The 21887-nt window shown below is 46.3% G+C and overlaps 1 protein-coding gene across 2 annotated transcripts in view; it reads right to left on the bottom strand.

Moving 5' to 3' along the window:
- Positions 1-222: 222 nt before the first annotated feature.
- AGXT2 (alanine--glyoxylate aminotransferase 2) overlaps positions 223-21887 on the bottom strand; it is a 31762-nt gene continuing 10097 nt past the window's right edge. The window contains exons 4-14 of one of the 2 annotated variants that reach the window (XM_008692652.1): positions 21680-21803; positions 20328-20422; positions 18696-18789; positions 17949-18042; positions 14104-14204; positions 13334-13426; positions 10438-10570; positions 9118-9209; positions 7442-7591; positions 4000-4098; positions 223-330 (exon numbers count right to left, since the gene is read on the bottom strand). In XM_008692652.1, the coding sequence (XP_008690874.1) occupies positions 223-330; positions 4000-4098; positions 7442-7591; positions 9118-9209; positions 10438-10570; positions 13334-13426; positions 14104-14204; positions 17949-18042; positions 18696-18789; positions 20328-20422; positions 21680-21803 (1183 nt within the window). The remainder of the gene's footprint in view (positions 331-3999; positions 4099-7441; positions 7592-9117; positions 9210-10437; positions 10571-13333; positions 13427-14103; positions 14205-17948; positions 18043-18695; positions 18790-20327; positions 20423-21679; positions 21804-21887) is intronic. The other variant, XM_040630507.1, reaches the window with a different exon arrangement.

Here is a 21887-nt window from a genome sequence, read left to right as displayed (position 1 = left end):
CTAACCTAGAATAATTAGGATTTATTCTCTGAGCTAGGGATAAAGATCCGTTCTTGAAGGATGGATTTCTCAAGATAATGGGGGCTCTGGTAACGCATTTGCTGGTAGGCAGTCAACCGCGTCCCATACAACTTATACTAATTATCTGATTGAATTCCTCAAATTAACCCTTGAACGTAAGTGGGAAGTTCTTGAAGCTTATGGTTTTTCTTTTCAAACATTTTATTTAGCTCTTTTCTCCATGTGTTGGATTAAGGCAGACCGAAATACTTCCACTGCAAAACGAACGTCTGGTTTACTGATGCACAGCGAGGGCGCGATGCGGAATGTCTGAGGAGACAAAGGAAAACAGAGCAACGGATCATCACATTGAATCAAACATAACTTCGAGAAAATGCACTAAGCGAAGGCTCTTAAACCTTATTTTTATGACATGTCTTATATTTCCCTCCTGGGTTGGTCTCCTCCCTCCCCAGTGCTGTACCCAGAACATTCACCTTCTAGGTCTCCTAACAATTCTGGTACCATCTGGCTCTGCCCGTCTTCCTTTTTGCCATCTGTTCACCTCCTGGTCTTTCCACCACCTTCACTGAGGTCTTGGGCCCCTATCTACACCTCATCTCTGCGGGTACCGAGGGTGCCCTCCATGTCCAGGTATACAACCCTCCAAAATAGCTTCTCGGTTTCCTGAGGGCCACGACTCCCAGAACCTTCATCTCTGCTCCTCTGCATCCATCCCCCCACCCCCACCCCCAGGCCGGCTCCACGAGCCTCCTCTTCACCAGGAACGATCCAATTTCGGATTTTTGGATTCCCACCACATCTGCCCTTTCTGTGAAAACTGCAGTCTCCTCATCCCCCATTGGCTTTCGGGCTGCGGCCCGGCTCCGCGTCTCCCTCCCTCTCCGGCCCGGCCAGCCGCGTCCGGTTGCCGGTGGGCACGACTTTCTCAGCGGGCCGTCCTGCCGCGCGCCCCGCACCCCCTGCCGCTGCACCCACGCCGCAGGTCCCCGCTGGCTCCGCACCGCCCACCCCACGGTGGTAAGCGGGAAGGGTCGGAGCACATCCCGCCACCGCCCGGCGGACGGGCAGACGGACAGAGGGACACCGCTCCAGTTTCAGGCTCCCAACCTCTGCTGGTCCCAACTCTCCCTTGTCCTCGGTCCGCTTCCTTGCCCGTGGGAAACCTTTCCCCTCCCTCCCAGTTCGCTCCCTCAGCTCCCACGCCTCTCCCTCCGTGTCACAGACGACCTTGCCTCCTGCAGCTCAGAAGCTGTCAGGCAAGATCTTTCTAGAAAGGCGTGTGCTCCCGCCTCCAGTTTTACATCCCCGCCTGAAGGGCAGGAGAACCAGATCTTTCGGATGGAAGCCCGTGCCCTGGGCCCTGGAGCCGTGCCTCGCGTTCGCTCGGGGAAACGTTCCCTCCTCTCAGGGGTCCTCAGCTTCTCGCACCCCCCCTCCCCAAACCTGTAAACAAGCGGACTTAAAGCTCTGCCAACCCAAATCCAAACCACACCGCATCAAAAGCGGACGCCCCCCCCGCCCCCAGCCACTATACAAAAGCTACCGTCTCTTTTTACCCCAAGGGCCTCGAAAGATGGCCTGGTGCTTATTGGCCATTACTGCTCCCTCTGCGTGGTCCAGCCACACCCTCCCGGCAGGGACTCCGCCTGGGGCGCCGGGGTCCCTCCCTCCCCTCGAACCCCGCCAGCCTCGTGCCTCCGGGCCTTGCTAACTCTCCTCTGTGTGGGCACCTGGCCTCGCCCCGGCCCTGCACATGCAGGTGTGTGTCCGGCGCGCACTGCCTTTCCCGCGGAGACTCCCTTCCCCGAGACGACTCCTCTCGCCACCGAGAGGCCGACGACGCCAACGACCGTGACTTGGCCCCGCTTCCCCCCTCTGAGCTTGTCTGCAGGAACAGATGTCCGGAAACTCCCCAGCCCGAGCAGGTTGCAAGCGGCGCTCATCCTGGCCGTCTCGCAACCGAGTTCGACAGGAGGCGCCGTCCTCCCCGCTCCCTACTCTTCCTGTCCCGGCCTGCGCACTTCACACTTCTGGAGTGTTCCCTGAGTGCCCCCTTTATCCGGCTACTGTGGAGTGAGCTCAAACAGCACCATCAGCCAGCCCCACGCCCTTCACTGCCCCCAAAATCGGCCCCTCAGGTTTATTCAAGATCTTCAGAGGACAGACTCCGAAATCCGACTGCCTGAGCTTGGATCCTGGTTCTGCCACTTACTAGCTGTGGGACTTGGCTAATTTACTTAACCTCTCTGTGCCTCTTTCTCTTCATCTGTAAAATTGGAACAATAATAGTACTTACCTTATAGGTTTGTTGAGACCATTGCATGAGTCAGTGCAAAATGTTTGTAACAGTGCCTGACAAGCATCAAGGTTTTGTATCATTGCCACTCACCGCCTCAAGCCTTATGCTGGCGAGCTTGTAGCCTTTGCTCTCTGCCGGAGCTCTACGCAAGGTAAACAAGGGTTTATCTCACTGAGTAAGGCTCAGCCTAGCTAGGAAGTCTGGGCTAGAAGTCCCTGCTCTTTCCTGCTGTGATACGCCTTTAAAAAGCTGTAGATGCGCTGGATACATTGTATTATAATTTGCTGTTTGTATGCCTTCCTTTCCTGCCAGCTCTGAGAAGGGAGGGACTGATGTTATTTATCATCGCAAGGGCTGCTTAGTGCTTAGCACTTACACTGTTTTCCAGATAACTAAGAAATAACTAAGCAAGTAAACAATTGTTTCGTGTTTTTATAAGTTATAGGATTTTTAATCATTAATTCGTACTGAAAAATATTTGTGACCGGGACTAGAAAAAACTCACAGAGAATGTCCCAGCAAAAGTGCTCATTCTGGTTTTGTTTGAAGTAGGTTTGGTTTGGGCTGGGAGAGTTTTAAGCCTATTTCTTAACAGGGTGAGGGGAAGTTGAGGAAAAGTTACAGATACAAGAGAACGCAAGGATGTCCCCTTGAACAAAGGTAGAGTGTCAGCAGTCAAGGGCACGGGTCGATGATCTAAATCTGAATAGGAGAGACACCTCATTCCCTGAATCTTCAGGAAAGGAAGTAAGTAACGGATGTGGGGACAGATGAGTTGACACAGAGATCTTATTTAAGAGCTTCTGTGTCCCTGAGAAGTAGGAGGCGAGAGCGTTCACTGGACTCGAGTACGGGGCAGGAACGGAGCAAGGAAACCGGGAAGAAGGACTGACATTTAAAATGGGAAAGAAAGATGACAAAGGACAAGAACAAATTAGGGGAGGAGCAGAAGCTACCCTAAATCTCACGTGTCCGCCCTGGAACCACTTCAGGGTGAGGGTGCTGCGGCGTGAGCGATCTGGGGAGAGGGCTTCCCCAGCAGCCGCAGCGCGCCCACAGGCCAGGGCCGCACCAGGACCACGCCTTCCCGGGGCTACAGCTGGCCTTCCCGGGGGAGCCGGGAGAGCGGACTCTGCAGCTTCCGGCCTGAGGCTGAAGGGCACTGGGAGTGGCTGATTCTGAGATCTCACTAGGGACCCGGCCAGGGTGGTCTCCCACCCCCCCTGCAGGGTCACCCCGGCCTGTCGGCACTGTTACGTCCCTCCTGGCCACAGTGGCCACTATGTCCCAGCAGGGTGAGGGTCCTCAAGTCAGAGCGCAGGGCTCAGTTAAGAACGACTAGAATTGCTTTCACAGGGTTAGAACTAATTCATGCATGAGAGAAATTAGTTATTGCATGATTGTGATGACTCTACTGTGACCTATACTGTAAATTCTCTGCTTTGTACATCTCTTTTTATGCCTTGTTGGACGGTCCTCCTAGAGCGGCGGTAACTAAACCATTTGAACACAGCGCCCCCTCGTGGTCCTCAGGCATCACTGCACCCTTTTCATGAAAAGACCTGAGCATTATGCCCAGAGGAAGTGGGGCTGGGTCTTGAAGAAAAGAGACCAGCACTGGGCTCCCAGGGAGACGCCTACCTAAAGGGATAGGGAGAGACCAGCCTTTCTCTCACCTGAGCAAAAATGCCGCCTCTGCCAATTAGAAGCCCCATGCGTTTGCAGTTGTCATGGATTTCACCGACTTCTTCCCGGGAAAGAGGCTCGCAGCTCACCTGCAAATACATTTAAAATATATTTTCTATTTGGGTTTGAATTGTTAAGGACGTTTTTTCCAACAGAGAAAAAAAAGCAACTTGAGCAATCAATGCTCTTCTCTCCCTCTCAATGTCTCTCTCCTCACTGTAATTGAATACAGCTATGAGAAAAATAAAGCTGTTAATTGCTGGATGGAATTTTTTTGGGGGGGTGGTGTTATTAAAAATATTTGTTTTTATCCCAATTCATCCCAAATTCCTAAAGAAAAAATTAAGTTGAATGCAGATTGCCAGTGAATCTTTGGCTCTGCTAATGGTTATCCTGGGAATTTGGTTCTTTCTTAGCTAAATTTGGAGTCGGCTTTATTGATGTGGTAATTCTCAACTGTTCACTTTGTTTTGTTCATATAAAGGGCTCATTTCAAAGCCCAGGAAATGGCTCCAAAGTTACACAAGGGCATGAACAATCCCAGGCTTTCCCTGGGCCACAGCACGCCCAGGCAGCTGGGGTGGCGCCGGCTGTCCTCATCTCCTTGGCTTGCAGAATTTTCTCTTTCTCCCCCAAGACTTAATCCTCCAGGGTTAAGAAAGGTAAGCACTTTCAGGGGCGGGCGGAGGCTGTTTCAGGTTACCAAGCATCTGAGGTTGGTCTCTCCCTGGGGGTCCAGACATGCCACTACCCATTTGGTGGCACTGGGCTGGGGGCTGGCGCCCTTTCTGTATGTCTCCTCTCTTCCCAGCCTAAGAACAGATGCCTCCCTCTGACTTAGTCATTTCAAGCCTTACCGTGTGTCTGCATGATGCGGAAGCCTTTCCGAACTACAGACATTTGGGGCTCAGGCTCGGCCTATGGACCTCCCAGAGATGTTCGCATTTTTGTCTGTCTTAAAGATTTGAGATAAGGAAAATAATATTCAGACGTTCAGACTGCTGGATATTGAGCACCTGGGACGGGGGGACGAGACTAGGATCTTCTCACTGGTCCTAACATGTCATCGCGCATTCCTGCTTGCCGCTGACGTTCTCATCTACGGGGAAGACTAAACTATGATGAAATAATTGAAATAAACTGTGAGAGCCGTCAAGTGGTCAGATATTGTGTGGACATAGTGAGAGGCCAGAGGGCACTCAGCACCCCCTGGAAAGGTTTCCCGTGGGGAAGTTGAGTTGGTGGGGTCTTGCTGGATAGGCAGGGGCTGGGCCGGTGGAGTTTGGCCTCACTCGGGACGGGGCCAGCACCCTCCCTGCATCCTTGCCCGTTTTATCATCCCCTGGCCTCAACTGTGGTGACTAATTGAACATGTACGCATTCCTCAGAGAAAAGCCCGGCTGAAACTCTGAGGCACAGCCGCAGGCCCGCTGCCCAGGCCCTGTGCTCAAGCCTGTGTCCCAGCCGCTTGATAATCCGTGCGCCCGTTCCTAACCGACCTCCTGGTGGGTGTGTAATGTCGCTTCATGTTTACTGTTTTTTGTCCTCCCTGCCCCATAAATCTGCATTTAAATGAAAGTAATCCATGGTTATTGAGAAGAAAGCCTTAAACTGAAATGGAGGTCCATAAAGTAAAATGGCAAGTTTCCTCTCCCCCAGCCTTACTCCTGGGTTCACCTCCTGTTGATAATTTCATGGGAACCAGACACTTTTCTATGTGTGCAAATACATCTATATGCATATTTAGAAAAATGAGTCATACTCTATAATGTTTTCCAAGTTTCTTTTAACAATTTACAATGTCTGTTGGAAATCTTTCCAGGTCATTGTATTTGGGCCTCACCTTCTTAAAGCTTACCTGCTATTTCATAGTTCGTTGGTAATTTGTTTAGTCATCTATTGTTGGACATTTATGCTGTTTCCAATTTTTTGTGATTATAAACAATTCCATAAACAGCCCTGCTCATCTATAGCTTTCAAACTTCTATGAGTATTTGTTTCAGACATATTTCTAGAAGTGGAATTGCTCGGTCAAATGCATACCTTTTAAATGTTGATAGATACAGACCAATTGCTTTCTAAAGGGCTGTACCAACATATGTCCTCACCAACAGCAGATGCTGATGTTTAATCATGACGGATGAAGTCCTGACGAACATTTTGTTCGTGTGTCTCTGAGCACGCAGAAGCTGGGTTTAGAACAGTGGGAAAGAGAGGAACCCCTCCTCTCTCATTGAGTTTTCCTTTGTGGAGTCTGGACTTGGACGTGTAGATATCTTTGGGGGAGTTCCTGGGTTGGGGCCTAGGATGGACTCTTCTGGGCTTTAAAACAGCTCTTGATTGGGCCACAAGCTGAAGATAAGCATTTGTGGCTTGTGAGCCAGAGGACCTAGTCTCATGTTCCTCTTATTCTGCTGTTGTCTTGTCTTAGCTTTAATATCTTGCTTAAGCATTCTAGCTTTGTATTGGCTCTGCTGTGTGGCATTAACGGGAGAGACATGGTCTGGTCTGAGTCCTAAAATAATTGAGCATCAACCCTCCTAAACTAGGATGCTGTGTTCAGATCAAATAGCAAGAAGCCGCTTAAGAGAAAGCTGGACAGGAGTTAGGATGAAGGGGTTAGTCTGACTCGTCACCATGGTGCCAACATTCTCTCCCTGTTGCTCCCCTTAGCGGGTCTAGGCTTCGCTTTTATGGAGGAGAGGGACATGGGCTGCAGGAGCAGCCATGGAGACACAGGAAAGGATTTGAGAGATGTGTCGAAGAAGGATCAACAGGACTTGGCACTAGAAACAAGGGAGAGGAGTTACAGGCTATTTTCTGGTCTGGAGCCTGGGTAATTGGGAGAACCATGGAGGGTGAGAAACAGGAACAGTGAACTTAGAGGAATAACTGGTTTGGGGGAAAATGCCAAGTTCAATTGTTGTCGTATTGAGTTTGAGGTCACAGTGGGAAATGTCATCAGAAAGTCACACTGTGCCTGGTTACTTGGGAGACTGAAAAATATTCACAGACAGATACAAAATGCTGTAGATCCTTAATGTCCTCGCCCCAAACCATCAGCACAACTCTCTCCTGGCCTTCTCCCTTACTTCCATGAGCTCTCTGGGCCACCTGCTGCTCCCCAAATAACTTCTTCCCTTCCCCATATGTCTAATTCTAAATATTCAGTCATCACCAATGTTCTGGGCCTTGAGTGGCAGGAAAAAATGTCAGCTCCCTGTTCCAAATGCCCTCCCTCACTCCTCTGGAGCTCCTGACGACCTGCTAGCGTTTGGCACTCCCTACTATCTCTGCTGGGCTCTGCTGAGCCTCGCTGGCCTGTGTGCTCTCTGCCTGAGAATGAATGAAGTGGTCTTGTAGCTCATGTTTCCGACTTTAATTCTTCCCAACCCCAAGAAGTCACAGGGAGTACAGCAGATCAGAACCTACCTTATCCTTCACCATTTCTATTCCTATCATGAGGCCTTTGCCTCGGACGTCTCCGACAATCTCAAATTCATCGCGCAGCTCCGCAAACTTCTGTAGCATGTAGGTGCCAACTTCTTGACTGTTTTCCTGTAGATTTTCTTCTTTAATCACCTGTTTAGAGAAAGTCCCAAATGGTCTTGCATTAAAAAAAAAAGTTCTAATATTGACTGAGAAACACAGAGAGGTAAATTTATATGACCTTCTTTACAGAAACTTGACCGGACACTTGGAACCCAAAGTCTAATGTGACCATGCTCTGTACTACGAAAAGCTTTGCTGTAAGGAGACAAAGAGGCTTGGTCTGAGGGATACTTTCCCCAAACCCTCCTCATCTTCAGGGGTGATTAAAAATTTAGGAAAGGATAAAAGACACGTCTCAATGCAGTCTGTAACACAGATGCCATAATCCCAGGGTTCATTATTGCCAGGCTCAGCTGAGAAGTAGGATACAGGGGTGAAGAAAACAAATGTTTGGGGGGAAGACCTGTCACAGATTCTCACCCTACTGGAAGCTTACTGACCTATGTTTAGTGGCCCTCAGCCAGACACAGACTGTCATTGCCCACGTGTCCCACCACAGGGCCATGGCTTGTGAGCTGAGGGAAGGCCCATGTGGGCCCAGAGCCAGGGCCCTGAAGATGCAAAAAAAATTTTCACCTACTTCCACTCACGGCAGAGACCTGTGATTCTTGGCGACTACACACACTACACTACATTTATATTTAGCTGATAATAATTGCATGGCTTCACGACTTGAGACCTGTTCGTTCACCTACATCCCCTCTATCTGGTTGAGGTGACATAACACTTAAAAAAAGTTGGCCATGTCTACAAAATGAAGTAAATGACACATTCCTACCCACGCTTTTCATTTTGTGATTTTATCATATTTGAAGATACTTTTTAATCAGCAAGGGAAGCTTTTACTTAATTATTTTTATTTAAAAATACTCAAATTTTTTTGAATGGGTGAATCATGTGCTTTGTTCAAAAATCAGAATGCATGAAAATGTACGCAGTAGAATGATCCTCGCTGATCCCTGTCCCGCAGCTGCCAAGTTTCCCTCCCCACGAACAACCACAGTGAGTTGTTTCTTGGACATTCTTCCAGTAATACCCTGCACTTACTTAAGCAAATGCTCTCCTGCACATTAGCAAGGGCGTTGAGCAGAGGAGACACCAGGGAAATTCAGGGAGTGGGGCTGAACCACGGCTGAATTACCTCCTTGGTCCCACTGAACTCAGTTTCTCTCTATGACTGTACAACAAAAGGGGGGAAGACCATAAAGGACAGGCCACAATTAACCTGAATCCAAGGACAGCAGTTGGTGACTGTCCATCACACACGACTCAAATGAAAAAGGAATTTCAGTGCTCGCAGCTCGCGACCTTTTCTTCTACTTCCCATGCATGTGAGGTTTCTTATAAATTATTTTGTGTCTAATACTTCAAGCACCCAAAGTAGATCTTTAAAAAGAGGTGAAAGGGCAGAATAGCAACTGGAAATCTAACTTAAATTCATGGACTAGTAATTACCGTTTCACTCGAATAACGTGATGGGGGTTGGATGATGTGTGTGGGTCTTGAAGTAGCCATTTTGTGAAATGAAGGATGTTAACATGGCTGCTGGAACATACCTCGAGCACCGCTGACCCAATGGCACAGGCCATAGGGTTCCCTCCAAAGGTGTTGAAGTGCAAAAGGCGTGTAGCCAGAGACTTGGCAATCTCTAGGGGGAGAAAATGAAAGGTGGACAGAGAGTGAGACCTTCTTATCTGTAATCTCCCATCACACCATTTGAATTATATTGACTTTGGTGTTGTATTAAAAATATATTTCATGGCATCGTACCCAATTCATTCTTCATTCAGCTTACAGCTGAGATTTGCAAAAACTGTTTTTTTGTTTTTGTTTTTTTACCTGAAACCTACATCACTTGAGGAGATAAGGAAGTACAGAAAGGCCGATGCTATGGTTAAGATTTACAGAAGCAACATGACCAGATTCCTGTAGGCAAAGATCAACTGACCAAGGACAAAGAAGTTACAAGACCTTTCTCAGATGTCCACAGACATGGGTCACCTTTGTCTCCAAACCCCTTGTGCTTCCTCCTTTCTCCAACAAACAAGGAGTTTGGGCTTCCTGCCCAGGGGAGATGCTTCTTTAAGATGATCGTCTGCCATCTCCTTGGTTTGCTGGCTTTCCTGACCCCAACATCTCGCCTCTCAAATTACTGGCCTGTCGTGTGGCGAGCAGAGGGAGCTTGGACTCGGTAGCATATCTTTATTCATTCAATGAAAACATTGAACCATCAGAGCACTTAATTATCCTTTAGTACCTCTGAAGTGTGCTTACTACTGGTGGGAAGAAAAAACAATTTAAAGATTTTTAACCATAATTGGTTCATCAAAATCCTTTTCTGTAAAACCTCACTAAAACTGAATAGGGGTTTATTCTTATGTTCATTTTATGGAATATTCTGGCTAAATGAGATATATTGTATTCGGCTGTTTTGTTGATGAGTCAGAAACAGAGAAAACTGTCCACTCTGGACCTTGAGTTTATAACGTATTGGAATAGCAAGGCCAAGTAAGAGTCTCCCTTCAGAATATGATTCCCTTGGAAATTTCACAGTTAGCTTCAGGTTGATTAAAAGGGATCTCTTATGTGGGTTCTGTTTCTGTGGCACAATTTCCTATACCTTGCTGGAGTGTGAGAACCCTGCATCTCATCGTGGGCATGGGAGTATTAGTCTTCCCTACAGCAAGAGCAAAAAGGGCTGGCTTTCTTCCATCTCTTCCACAATCTGGCAGACTGTCTCGCTTTATCATTACTTAGGAAATGCATGTATAGTTCCTGTCACTGTCTTCAACCCACACAAGTTCCAAAACATCTGTTTTCTACCATCACCGATGCAAGAGGCCCAGAAGCAAATGCAACCTGCCCATAGGCCCTACCTGGAGTTGTCGCAACTGCTGCCATGGGAAAGCCGTTCCCAATCCCTTTAGCCATGGTGACAATGTCTGGCAGGACGCCATGGGTTTGAAAGCCCCAGAAGTGAGAGCCTAGCCTTCCAAATCCTGTCTGCACCTGATGGAAACAAATCCAGACTCATTGGAAACCTTTCAAAGATGGCTTTTCTGACTGTGTTTGCTTCCCCTTCCCCCTCTTCCTTTTCAACGTCATCATTGCCAGTCATCAGCATCGCCATCCTTGTACGATCATGGACACAGCACTTAATTTGTGTCTGAGCTTTTAGTTACCAGATACCATTTACTAGCTTTGTGGGATTTTAGATATATTTCTGGAGTCCTCTGAACCTATGTTAACTCTGTTAAGTAGAAATGGTAATAGTAATACATCACGGGGCTGCTGTAAGGGTCATATAAATAATGCACATGGAAGGAACATTCTGGTTAGCAATCCTTAATAAGGATCTTCAGTGTGTAAGGCAGCAGAGGAGAAGCTGCTTCTGCCCGGCTGGACGAAACAGGAGTTACAGGGAGTGGATTGGGGCTGGTATGGCTGTGGCCCAGCCTGCATAGACTAGTCATTCTCTTCCCTGAGATCTCCTTTCCTTCCTGAGACTTATGTCCTGAGATGATCCAGGTAAGCCAGTTAAATCAGGATTGAACTAAATTCACTTTAGTTTATTTGTGCATGCTTTTTCCCTCTTTCTAGAAGACACTCTCCCTGCTTCTTTATCTCACTAACTCCTCTTGTCCTTCAAAACATAGCTTCATCATCATTTGGTCTAAGATTTTCCTGAGCTCTAGTAGGGCTCCCCCTCAAGGCCCCTAGGCATGCTGCCATCAGGACCTCTCACCTTGGACGACTGTCACCACGGCATGTGTCTGATGACAGGGACTGTATCTTATTCCTCTCTTTCTCCACAACACCTGGCAAATGCCTGATAAACGTCGGTGCTTAGCAAGTAGAATGAATACGAAAGTAGCCGAAGTGTGTAACTGAATAAAGCCACACAGACGTCTCTGTGCAAATTTCTACCAGAGCCTTTCTGGTAAAGTTTCCTTGAAATAATTACAATGGGGGATACCTTACAGAATTGTTACTATATCTACCTTATAGATAGTTCTAGCAATTCTTATCTTCACTTAGTCATTAGGACAATCCTTCTTAAGGTCCCCCTGTGTTACGCAGTTTCTAATTACGTCCTTGAAAGTGATAAAACTGGGGCACCTGGGTGGCTCTGTCAGTTGGCCGGCTGACTCTTGATTTTGGCCGCGGTTGCGATCTTGGGCTCCTAGGATTGAGTCCCGTGTGGGGCTCCTTGCTCAGCGGGGAGTCTGCTTGAGATTCTCTCTCCCTCTGCCTCTCCCCCACACTCACGCACTCGCTCGCTCTCTCTCTAAAATAAATAAATTAAAAAAAAACAGCAATAAAACCACCTATCTTAGAAAATTCTGAAACTCATATATTTTAAAAATTTAATCTACTTTCTCTCATTGGTCCAACCGTGGCGGCTTCACTTCGTGCTGATTCCAAAGGTTGAATTTGATTCTCTCACTGACATAGCAAATTGTAAACTAACAGAATATACTTTTCTTCTTTTTTTACTAGCAGTTAACTTTCTTCAGGACTTTGATTGGTTTGCGTTCTCTGAACTCCCAGAGGCAGGTTGGAGAAGGGGGGCTGGGCTAGCCCTCGCTTGTGTGTGCAGCGCTCTGGGGCCATCTATGTCTGGGGGTACCAGACACCCGGCTGCACATGAGGAAATTGCAAAAACAATTTTGCAGAGGGGACAGCCCAAAGACTGCTTTGGGGAACGTTTAGCTGAGGAAAATGTTCAGGTGAAGACAGCAGGACTGAAACTGGTGTGAAACATACAAGCTCCCCGCCTGCTCTTCGTGGGTCTAGCCACTTGTTAGTAGAATCATGACTGGTCAGCCAGGAATGAGCCGGGAGCACTCCGTGGTCCTGGCGACCACCCTCTGGTCCTTTGACCTCTATTACTATTTTCGGTAGACAGAAGACTGTTGTCTTTGATATATTCTAATATGAGGTGTGATTATGATGAAACAGGCTAAAGCTCACAGAACCAATGAATTTGGTTCCCTTCCGAGTGTCCCCTTGGAGGTACTTATGCTTATTGTACTAATGCTGCCTTAACTCAAGCTATTTTAGAATTTTTTTGGAACTAGTTTTTAAATATCTGTAATGGTGGCCCTCTTCTCTCTTAAAGACTGCATTTCTTTTCTTTTCTTTTTTTTTTAGGGGGGGAGGGGCAGAGGGAGAACAAGAGAGAATCCGAAGCATGCTCCATGCCCAGCGCAGAGCGTGAGCGGGGGCTTGATCTCAAGATGCTAAAATCGTGACCCGACTGGAAATCAAGAGTCAGACGCTTAACCGACTGAGCCACCCAGGCGCCCTGTGCATTTTTTTTTCTTTTAATATCTTTTCCAAACCAGTTTTGTTAGTAAGGTAAGATGATTGCTGCCAGGCTGTTTAATACTGTTTTGGCAAAATTAGGATGAAAACTTGGTTATGAGATTAAATTTCCTATGTGGCTTTTGAGCTGCCCCTGCCTGACACAATCCCCAAATGGGAAGGTTAAAAAGTGCCTCGGGTCAGGACAGCGTCATCTGTGCCCGGTAGCCACTCATTTGATAGACTCCAATTTGGATATTTAAGTTCTGTTGTGCTTGTTAAATGGACCAACTAGCCCACTAACCAACCACTCAACTAGCAAAGTCTTCATTAATTCATACCCACATCCTGGAATTCCCACAGCAGATGCTTTTGTTTTGGATTGCGGAGGAAGATTTGAAGAAGTTTCTCCCTGTGCCTTTCCTGTCCGGCTCCCTACACCACACCTGTTCCACAGCTGCTCACCTCATCCGAGATGCACACGCCTCCCCGCTCTCGCACCAGCTCGAAGGCTTCCCCTAGGAACCCCTTTGGGTACTGAACGACTCCATTCACCCCCTGCAAAAGGCCAAACCAGGGAGTCCTGTAAGAACAGCATAGACCTTTGAAACTATTTTAAAAAAAGAAGATAGATCATTATCATCGGTAACATTAGTAATACTAGCAATTTCAATTTTTTTTCCTTCTTTTAAATTTTATTTTAGTATGTTGTGTTAGTCACCATACAGTATATCATTAGTTTTTGTTGTAGTGTTCCATGATTCATTGTTAATACTAGCAACTTTTAAACTGGTCTTTGGAACTATTCCAACTGGGTGAAGAGAGAGGCCATTACTCTATGCCACGCCTTTTGGGAAAAGGACGCAAATGCTTATTCTCTTCTGACATTAGAAACAAAGTGGATTAAGGGGATTTGGTAATATTGAAGAAAGGCTCCCCCGACAGTGTGGGTATGCAGCAACTAAAGTCTGCTGGAGTTTCCTTTTCTTCAGAATTTTAGGAATTCAATAGTTTCATCTATCTGTTCAGCCCAGGAATGCAGGAGATGGTTTTTTGAAGGTCAGTAGAAAATCGGAGGCCCTCTTTTTTCTAGGAGACCAAGAGAATGAATTGAATTTGGAGAGGGACACAGCAATGGTCACGTACATATTTTGGAATTCTCTAGAATGTGTGAGTCAAAACTCTCTGATAATTTAAAAGTCAGCCCAGTTAATGTCTAGGGTCAATATACCCACTTGAATTGGCTCTGCAAAAAATCCAGCAATTGATTTGGCCACAGAAGTGTTCAGAGTATCTTTGAATTGTTCAATATACTGGTCCTTTGCTTGGCAGCAGTCTGCAAAAAAAACCCAAGAGCCACAAACAAACAAACAAACAAACAAACAAACAAACAAAACATAGATTCAAAGATGTGAGAATGGCATTCAGTAGAATGGGGGAAATATAGAAAAAAAGAAAATAGGATGAGTAGATTGACTAGAATCCTTAGGATACAGTAAACAGGATATAGAATTCTGAAAGGGGGACATTCTTTTGGAAGAACTTGTACTTAGGTTTGAGCGGAGAGAGTAGGATAGCCATAAAAATGTAAACAAACCACTTCAGTCATTTCCACCTGGGGAAGAAATGGCCCAAAGTATCACTGAGTCTGGAATACAGAGCTATTTCACGCAAGGAAGCCTATCCTCTCAACTGGGTAGATTTAATTCAAATGTAATTGGGGTGTGGATTTAATCTATTTGAAAATAACTCTATTTACCTTTTATTGCCACTTAATTTGATGCCATGGTTTTAAAGCTACAGAGTGTCTCAGTCTTTAGAATTAATAGGTATGTTTCTAGAACAACCAGAATCTGGTCTGAAGAGGAATGTACTGGAGCCAGATAACATTGATCCATGGTAGCAAGGGAGAGGAAGGCTTCTCTGGAATACCAAGGGTCCCAGATCGACTGCATCCATACATGATCGAACCTTCAGAATTTTTATCCTAGCCTCTAATTTGATTCTAAACACCACCCCACAGTTTCTGAACTGAAGCCCATCTCCATGGACAGCAGAGAGGGTGCAGAGGGAGGTGTGGACGTGACAGGGCCCCAGCCCCAATGACAGTGACTGCACCTGCCGTCCTAGCACTTGTTTGGATTCGTGGAGGTAGTCCTAGCTCCCTGGCCCCAAACATATTTTAAGGTACATGTGATATTTGGGAAAGCTTGCTTGACCGGGGTACCTGACATCATTGTTAGTTGGAGTTGGGGGTTGGCAGTGTGAGGAAGGAAGTAATGAAAAGGGTATCAAACCCAGAAAGCACGTTTTTAGCGTCGCTTAAGTTGTGTGATGATCAGAATATACTAGACGAATAAATCTATGCCTCTCAAGACTGGATTTTAAAATTTTTAGTAAGAAAGGAAGAGAAAACAACCAAAGATGACTCTTAAGGGGGGATCATCTGTCCAAAAGATACAATGTGGAAATTTAGCAAGCCGAGCTGTAACTGGAGAGGTCAAAGTGTGGAGCAAAATCAACCCTAACAGCTTAAATTTGGACAAAACTAAACCGAGGGAAGGTTTTGCTTAAAGCTGTGATAGACCTTTCATGATTTGTCCCCTGCTGCCCACGGGTTCAGTGATGAGAGGGGTCACCTGCTGTAATCAGTTTCTTATTTCATTTCCCATTTCCCATTTCCTTCCTGAGCTCATTGCTCTCACTCCAGGTCAGGCTGCTTCTGGAGAGAGACGGGGTGCAGCGGCGTCACCATGGCAACAGCAAGGGTGTAAAGAGCGGATGTTCTCCTGGATACCATGCGAGCAACAGGGTAGAGATGGAAGAGCTGTTATCTTAGCTGCCAGTATGGAAACAGTTAAATGCAGTGAAAGGCCAAGAAAGAACAATTCTTAAGGAAAAGGAAACTCATTTTGCAAAAGGTGAAGAAGAATGACATGATCGGTACGAGATCTGGGGCATTGAGGGGCAGTGGGCGTTAGGAGGTGAATGTTATCACGGGTGACATGTGAAATTCAGGCTATGGAATGAACACTTGGAAAGACAAAATCCGAACAAAAGGATAGAGGAAGGTAAGGAAATCTCCCACAGCAACAGCTAGCTCAGGCTCACAACCTGGACCCCTGCTTATGCCCATGCGGACGGCCATGATGGAGTCCGGAGGTGAAAGATCTTCTACCAAGATTGGCACCTGTATGCACCCAGTGAAGGAACCCTAAGAGGAATTGAGAACTGGAATCTTCTACACTCAAAGTGCTTTACACGCTGGCTTGCTTTTGCAAACCTATGAATCCGCCTTTTTACAACAAAGACCAAACACTTCTCAGCTCCCCAAAGCCCCGGAGGAGGCTGAAGTCCTTTTGTACTCCTATCCCATTTAAATATATATCAGCCATGTCTCTTGAACATATGAATTAAGGAAACAGCTGACTTCAGATATGCCAAAGACAACAGTTTACAGAAGCAGAAATGTAGGTCCATCACTATCATTAAGTCTCCAGATGCCACTAGAGAGATGACCATGGGGTTCTAGCATTGTCATGTTGGCCTAGAGCTGAGAAGGTCTCAAAGAGGGAGGAGGCAGAGAGGATGGACAGAGAGGGACCCAGAGTTGGGAGGGAAGGCAACGGTCATCTCTTAAGTGCTTCTGCCTGCCAGGCTCTGAGTTCATGGTTTAGTGGTCAGAGTGAAGTCTATGAGGTGCATGAAACTCATTTTAGTTCTTGGTACCATCAAGATAGGATACACAGGTCCGGGTCTACGGGTACGCTTGGCATTGCTACTGTACGCCTTCCTGTACAGAAAGCTCTCTTCTGTTGATCTCACGAAGCCTGGTAATAAGGGACAGGGGGCAGGTACTGCCCTCTGCATCTTGCAAATGACGCAACAGATAGAGCATTTGATCATAGCTGAATCAGCCGGGGCTGGGAGTGGAATCCAGGTCTCCCGACTTCACGGGTCTCCTCAGTCCTGGCCAGCAGAACGGGAATTATTGTGAAGCCTGGGTTCATCCTCCTGGGACGTCAGTGTGAGCAAGGATGGCCAGAGCTTCGGAGCACTGGTTTGGAGTCAGAAGGCTTGGGGTTAAGTCCTGGCTTTCCAGCCTCCCTGCTGTGGACCTTGGTTTCCTTATTTTTAAAATGGAGAGTCATATGTATATAGCTTTAAATCTCCTTAGAGTTTTAAGTTCTGGGACCACGACATCCTGTTTCAGTGCTCATTCTTGCATCCTCCTGCCTCCATTTTGCCATCATCCCGTCTGAATTTTAAGGAGACTGTGCATTTTCTTCCTTTCAAAGCTGATTTTTTACGACTTCCATTTGCATTCTTTTTCTCAACCCGGTGAGTCCGACTATCCCATCGGCTCTCTTCGGCAGAAGCATTTAGCTCTTCTTCTCGGCACTACCAGGAGCGGCTGCTCAAAGGTCCTGCACTGCGCCGACGAGCACGAGGGGAGACCTGCTGATTAACAAAGAGGAGATCCTACTTCCAAGCCACGTCTCGGGGTCAGAATAGGTAAAGAATGCACATAAAACGTGCTGGGTAAGGCGAAGCTTTCCTTTTGAGAACGCCTTTAAAACTTTTGCAAGAGATGTCAGCAGCCTTTGGGAGTGGCCTTAAGTTTTGACAGATGCTCTCATTTTGGCTGGCATCCTGGGTCCCTGGGGGAGCTTCTCGACTGGCGTTTTGAGTTTGCTAAAAGTATTCTCCCCCCCTTCCCCCATTGGGAACTGGTAAACAATTCCACCCGTCTTGTTTTCTTTCAAAATTGATAGCAGAGCTGTTGCTAAAAGAGCTAACAGAGCTCTTTTCATTAAGTACCAAGCGATGGTCGTTTAGCTGAGCTGAGAGCGTGAGATGCTCTTCCTCACAGCCGGAGAGCCCCGCGGCGCTTGGCATGAGAAGCGTTGATTCCACGGGGGTGGGGGGGTTGGCTTTCTGGTGTTGTTTCCTTTGGCTCTTCCCTTTTCCATTTTTTTCAAACCCGTTCACTTAGGAAGGGTTCAGCCTTTCTCTAGTTTCCTTACCCCTCCCGACCTTCCACCATGCACCTCGCACCTCCCTCCCCGCCCCCTTGAACCTGGTGCACAGCTGCATTTCCTAATTGTTTGCACAGGAGAATCTCGACAGTGGCTTCCTCCCCAGGGGCCACGGAAAACATCTGGGCACATTGTCTGCAAATGACAAAAGACGGAATTTGGCAAAATGGGACGACAAGGTAGCCAATTTGAAGGAGCATGTGATACCGATCAGGGTAAGAGGGCTTCTAAACTTGATACAGAGATTCCTCCTGTGCTCCTCTCCCACTTAGGATGAAACCCAAATATTTTGGTTTGAAAAGATAATTTTTTTCTTAGAAATCAGTTATGGGGGCACTTTACAAAGGAAACTGATTTCAGTGTCCGCTCAAGAGTTTGGTGAGCATGGGCGTCTGAAAGAATAGGAATAATTAGGTATCTGATTCTTTTGCTGAGGTGGGTCTATAGCAAGTGAGAGCAGAAGGTGAGTTCAGGGATGGTTCTGTAGGAATCTGATGCACTCAAGGGTCTGAGAACTAATTTCTATACATTTATTTGTAGTTTACTTGATCTTATTTAAAAGCAAAATAAATTTTAAAAATCTCTATCATGAATTATTACTCAGACTCTGAAGTCCTTTCTAATAAACATTTCCTCCAAGTCGGCTTTGGTTCAACTAAGTCAAATTCAGCCCCTGATTAATGATAGGCTTTATATTCATTTCTAATCCTAGTACCTGGACACTCTGATCAATCATACCATGTACAGAGCAGTCTTTAGAGAAACAACATAAAAATCTCAAAACTCACTGATTGGCAGCCCAACCCACCGGGGAGATCCATCCTGAAGGGCCCTACGTTTGTCAGGCCAAGTGTGTAAGGACTGCACCCGTGGTAGCCTCCTCTGCAGAGAAGAGAGAGTGAGAAGGTGGGGTTAAGTTCATTTTCCTTCAATTCAGAGGAACACCATTAACATGCAAGTCCAGTGATTTCTAAGAAATCTTCTAAGGCTATGCCAGGAGAATTTACTTATTTGTCTTTTCTCCTGGGGTCATTGATTTGAAATGGTGAAAGGAAGATTTGGAGGACATCTGGGCAAGAACTCTGACCTTGACCGCTGCCCTACTGGATTACTGTACAGTCGTGAGACTCAGCTTTCAGCAACATGCCACAAATCATATATTCAACGAGCATTAGTCTTCAAAGTAGTCATCTTGAGAAGCCAAACGTGTGTTCCTAAGATGTGGCTGTTGCACAAATGCCTCATAAGCCACTTTATTTGGCATATAAGGATCACAGGTTCTGTTTCTTCTTGAACCCAAAACTATCATATTTAGTATAAATCATCCTAATCACCAGTCTTGGCTTCATACGGGTTTTGACAGTTCCTCAAATCAAAATCACCCTTACACGGGGTTTATGACTAGTAAGACGATTCAAAAGGATGGTCATCCATCTTGAAGGATGAGACACAAACATGTGTTGAACCCTACTAACACCTGACTGCTTTGAATAGATCGACATTTGACATGTATATTCCGGGATGTTTATTTGGGTAAAACATCAATCACATTTTTTTGTTGCCATATTTCTTTGATACTAAATGTTTCCTTATGCTTGTAGTTACTACACGTGCGTTTTATATGGAATGTGCAGTATTGGGTGTAATCAAATCTTTTGAATTGAGACCAAAATTATGACCAGACAGGTGACAGAATGGGACTATCTCTTCATTCCATCTACTTTTACCACAAGCCACTCTTTGGCATAATCCTCAGTAGAAGAGCCTGTTTCAATGTGCTACGTAAAATCACCCAAAGGAGGCAACTGCGAGCAAAATGCTTAGTTTTCTCTTATTTTTAATGCTAACATAGCTGCTGAGGGTTTATAATTAAGTTATTAAAATTATCAATTTTCAAAAGTCACCCAAAGAAGCAGAAATATACAGGTTAAATATGAATCCTCCGAACTTAAAGAGAATCAAAGGTGAAGAAAAACCTGGTGTAGCTCGCACTAGGAAGTAAGTAGAGGGCTCCTTAGCACAAGCAGAGATGAAAACGGGCCCACTGTCATATGGTAGAGCCAGGAGCATCTATGGGTATCGACCAGTCATTCACCACTTGGCATATGTCCTGCTCAATACTATACATTCAAAGTAAGAAAACTGACATATGACCATCTCTTTAATTTTATGGGAGGATCTATGACATAGCTAGTACTCCACGCTATTTGTTACCCCAGTCGGGGACCCCTGCCTTGGATCAGGCCAATTCAGATAGGGTTATCCAGTCATAAAATTTATTTGATTCTGCCCTAACACCTAAAATTAGAATGATAGTCCTGGGAAAGCCTCCTTCCCCTCCAGACTCTGTTGTAAAGATGGATATTTAGTATTGGAGTAAGTCAATGTTATTGGGGTTGAACATTCCAGGGCGTGATTACCTTAAAGAAATAATGTCTGTGCTCTTTGAGTGTGCTCTGGCCATCAGCATGGCTAGGTCATTGGCTTCTGAGCCACTGTTCACCAAGAAAATAACCTGGAGGGAAACAGAAGGCACACGGCACCATACATTAATTTATTTCCTTATTACCCAATTAATTTGAAATTGCTAAAGACTGTGCGTTCCAGCCTCTAATTATTAAGGAGAGTTCCCTTCAGACAAGCGGTCCCATCCCTGACTTACTATGTTAGTCCTACAGCTGTTCATTGAAGAGCTGCTAAGTGCTAGAGATACAAAAATGGCCAAGGATTATCCCAATTGTGAAACATTCCAGGCTTCCACTGGCTCTCTTCAGTGCTCTGCAAAATGCCAAACTGGGGAGACTCGATGAAGGGTATGGAATGGGTAGCGGGTGAGTGGATCTGAGGACTAGGTTACTTAGCTCTTGAACCTCGACCGCCCGCCTGAAGGCTTGGACAAGCCAGGCTCCCTGATCCTGCTGCCCCAGAGGATGTCCCGGCCTGTCTATTCAGTGTGTGTGAATATTGAAAAACAAGCAAACAAAGAAAAAAAATGCAGCTCCTCCTGGCTAAAAGAAAGGGGAGAAGTGACGGGACCTGGGTCCTCCAGACCTATGTGTTGCGCCCTTGTGGACATCCCTACTCCTGCTCCTCCAGGAACACGCTGGGATGCCCTTAGGTTGTAGCTGGTCCAGCTTTCTTCAGCTCTTGTAGATAATACAGTAAATGGAAAATCTAGAGAATACAGTAAAATAATACTAAAAGCCCACACCAGGTGCTGGGCACTGTTCTAGGTACGACATATATTAGCTCATTGAATCCGGAAATGCAAATCTTGGCCAACATTTCACCATCTCAGTTCAGTTGAAAAAACATTCAGTCATTTCAGAAAAACATCTCATTTAGCAAAACTATCTCAGGGCATCTTAGATCGAATGAACTGAATGGGATATTAATTTTATTAAAAAATGGCTCCACTCTGTAAAAGGAGACATGCGAATGATTTTGTAGAGGGGCCCTGGAGCAAAGAAATAAACCTGCCCGAGGAACACAGAGGAGAGTGTCCAGAGAGGAGGGCTGGGGCTTCTGCAAAGTGACTTTTGCAGACACGTGGCAGTGAGGAGAACTTCCAAGGAGAGGCAGAGGCTGGGAGGTGATGAGTGAACATCAGCTGGCTTCACCAGCAATTCATAAATTCCTGTCTCCTCCTTGATGCCTTCAGATTTGACTGTTAGCTCACTATTTCAGATGTTCACTTCATGGACCAAATTCCCTGTTCATATTCCTGCTTCCTTGGGATCATGAGACTTCTGTTCCTTTGAGAGCATCATACCTTTAGAGGCTCCGGGAGAAGCCCCGAAAGCTTCTCTGCGAACTCATGGATTGGAGTGTGGAAGAAGAGGGCACTTGTATGCCACAGGCGTCCAAGCTGCTTTTGTGCCACTGCGTTTACCTTCCTGGATAAACGGGAGAGCAGAGGTCCCCGGGCTGCCAGTGGGCATGTTCCTACCAACACACACACCCCCGGGCACCAAACCCAA

This window comes from Ursus maritimus, unplaced genomic scaffold (assembly GCF_017311325.1).
Source record: "Ursus maritimus isolate PB19 unplaced genomic scaffold, ASM1731132v1 scaffold_15, whole genome shotgun sequence".
NCBI lineage: Eukaryota > Metazoa > Chordata > Mammalia > Carnivora > Ursidae > Ursus > Ursus maritimus.
The sequence above is the reverse complement of the archived record's forward strand: the minus strand, read 5'-3'. Positions and strand labels throughout refer to the sequence as shown.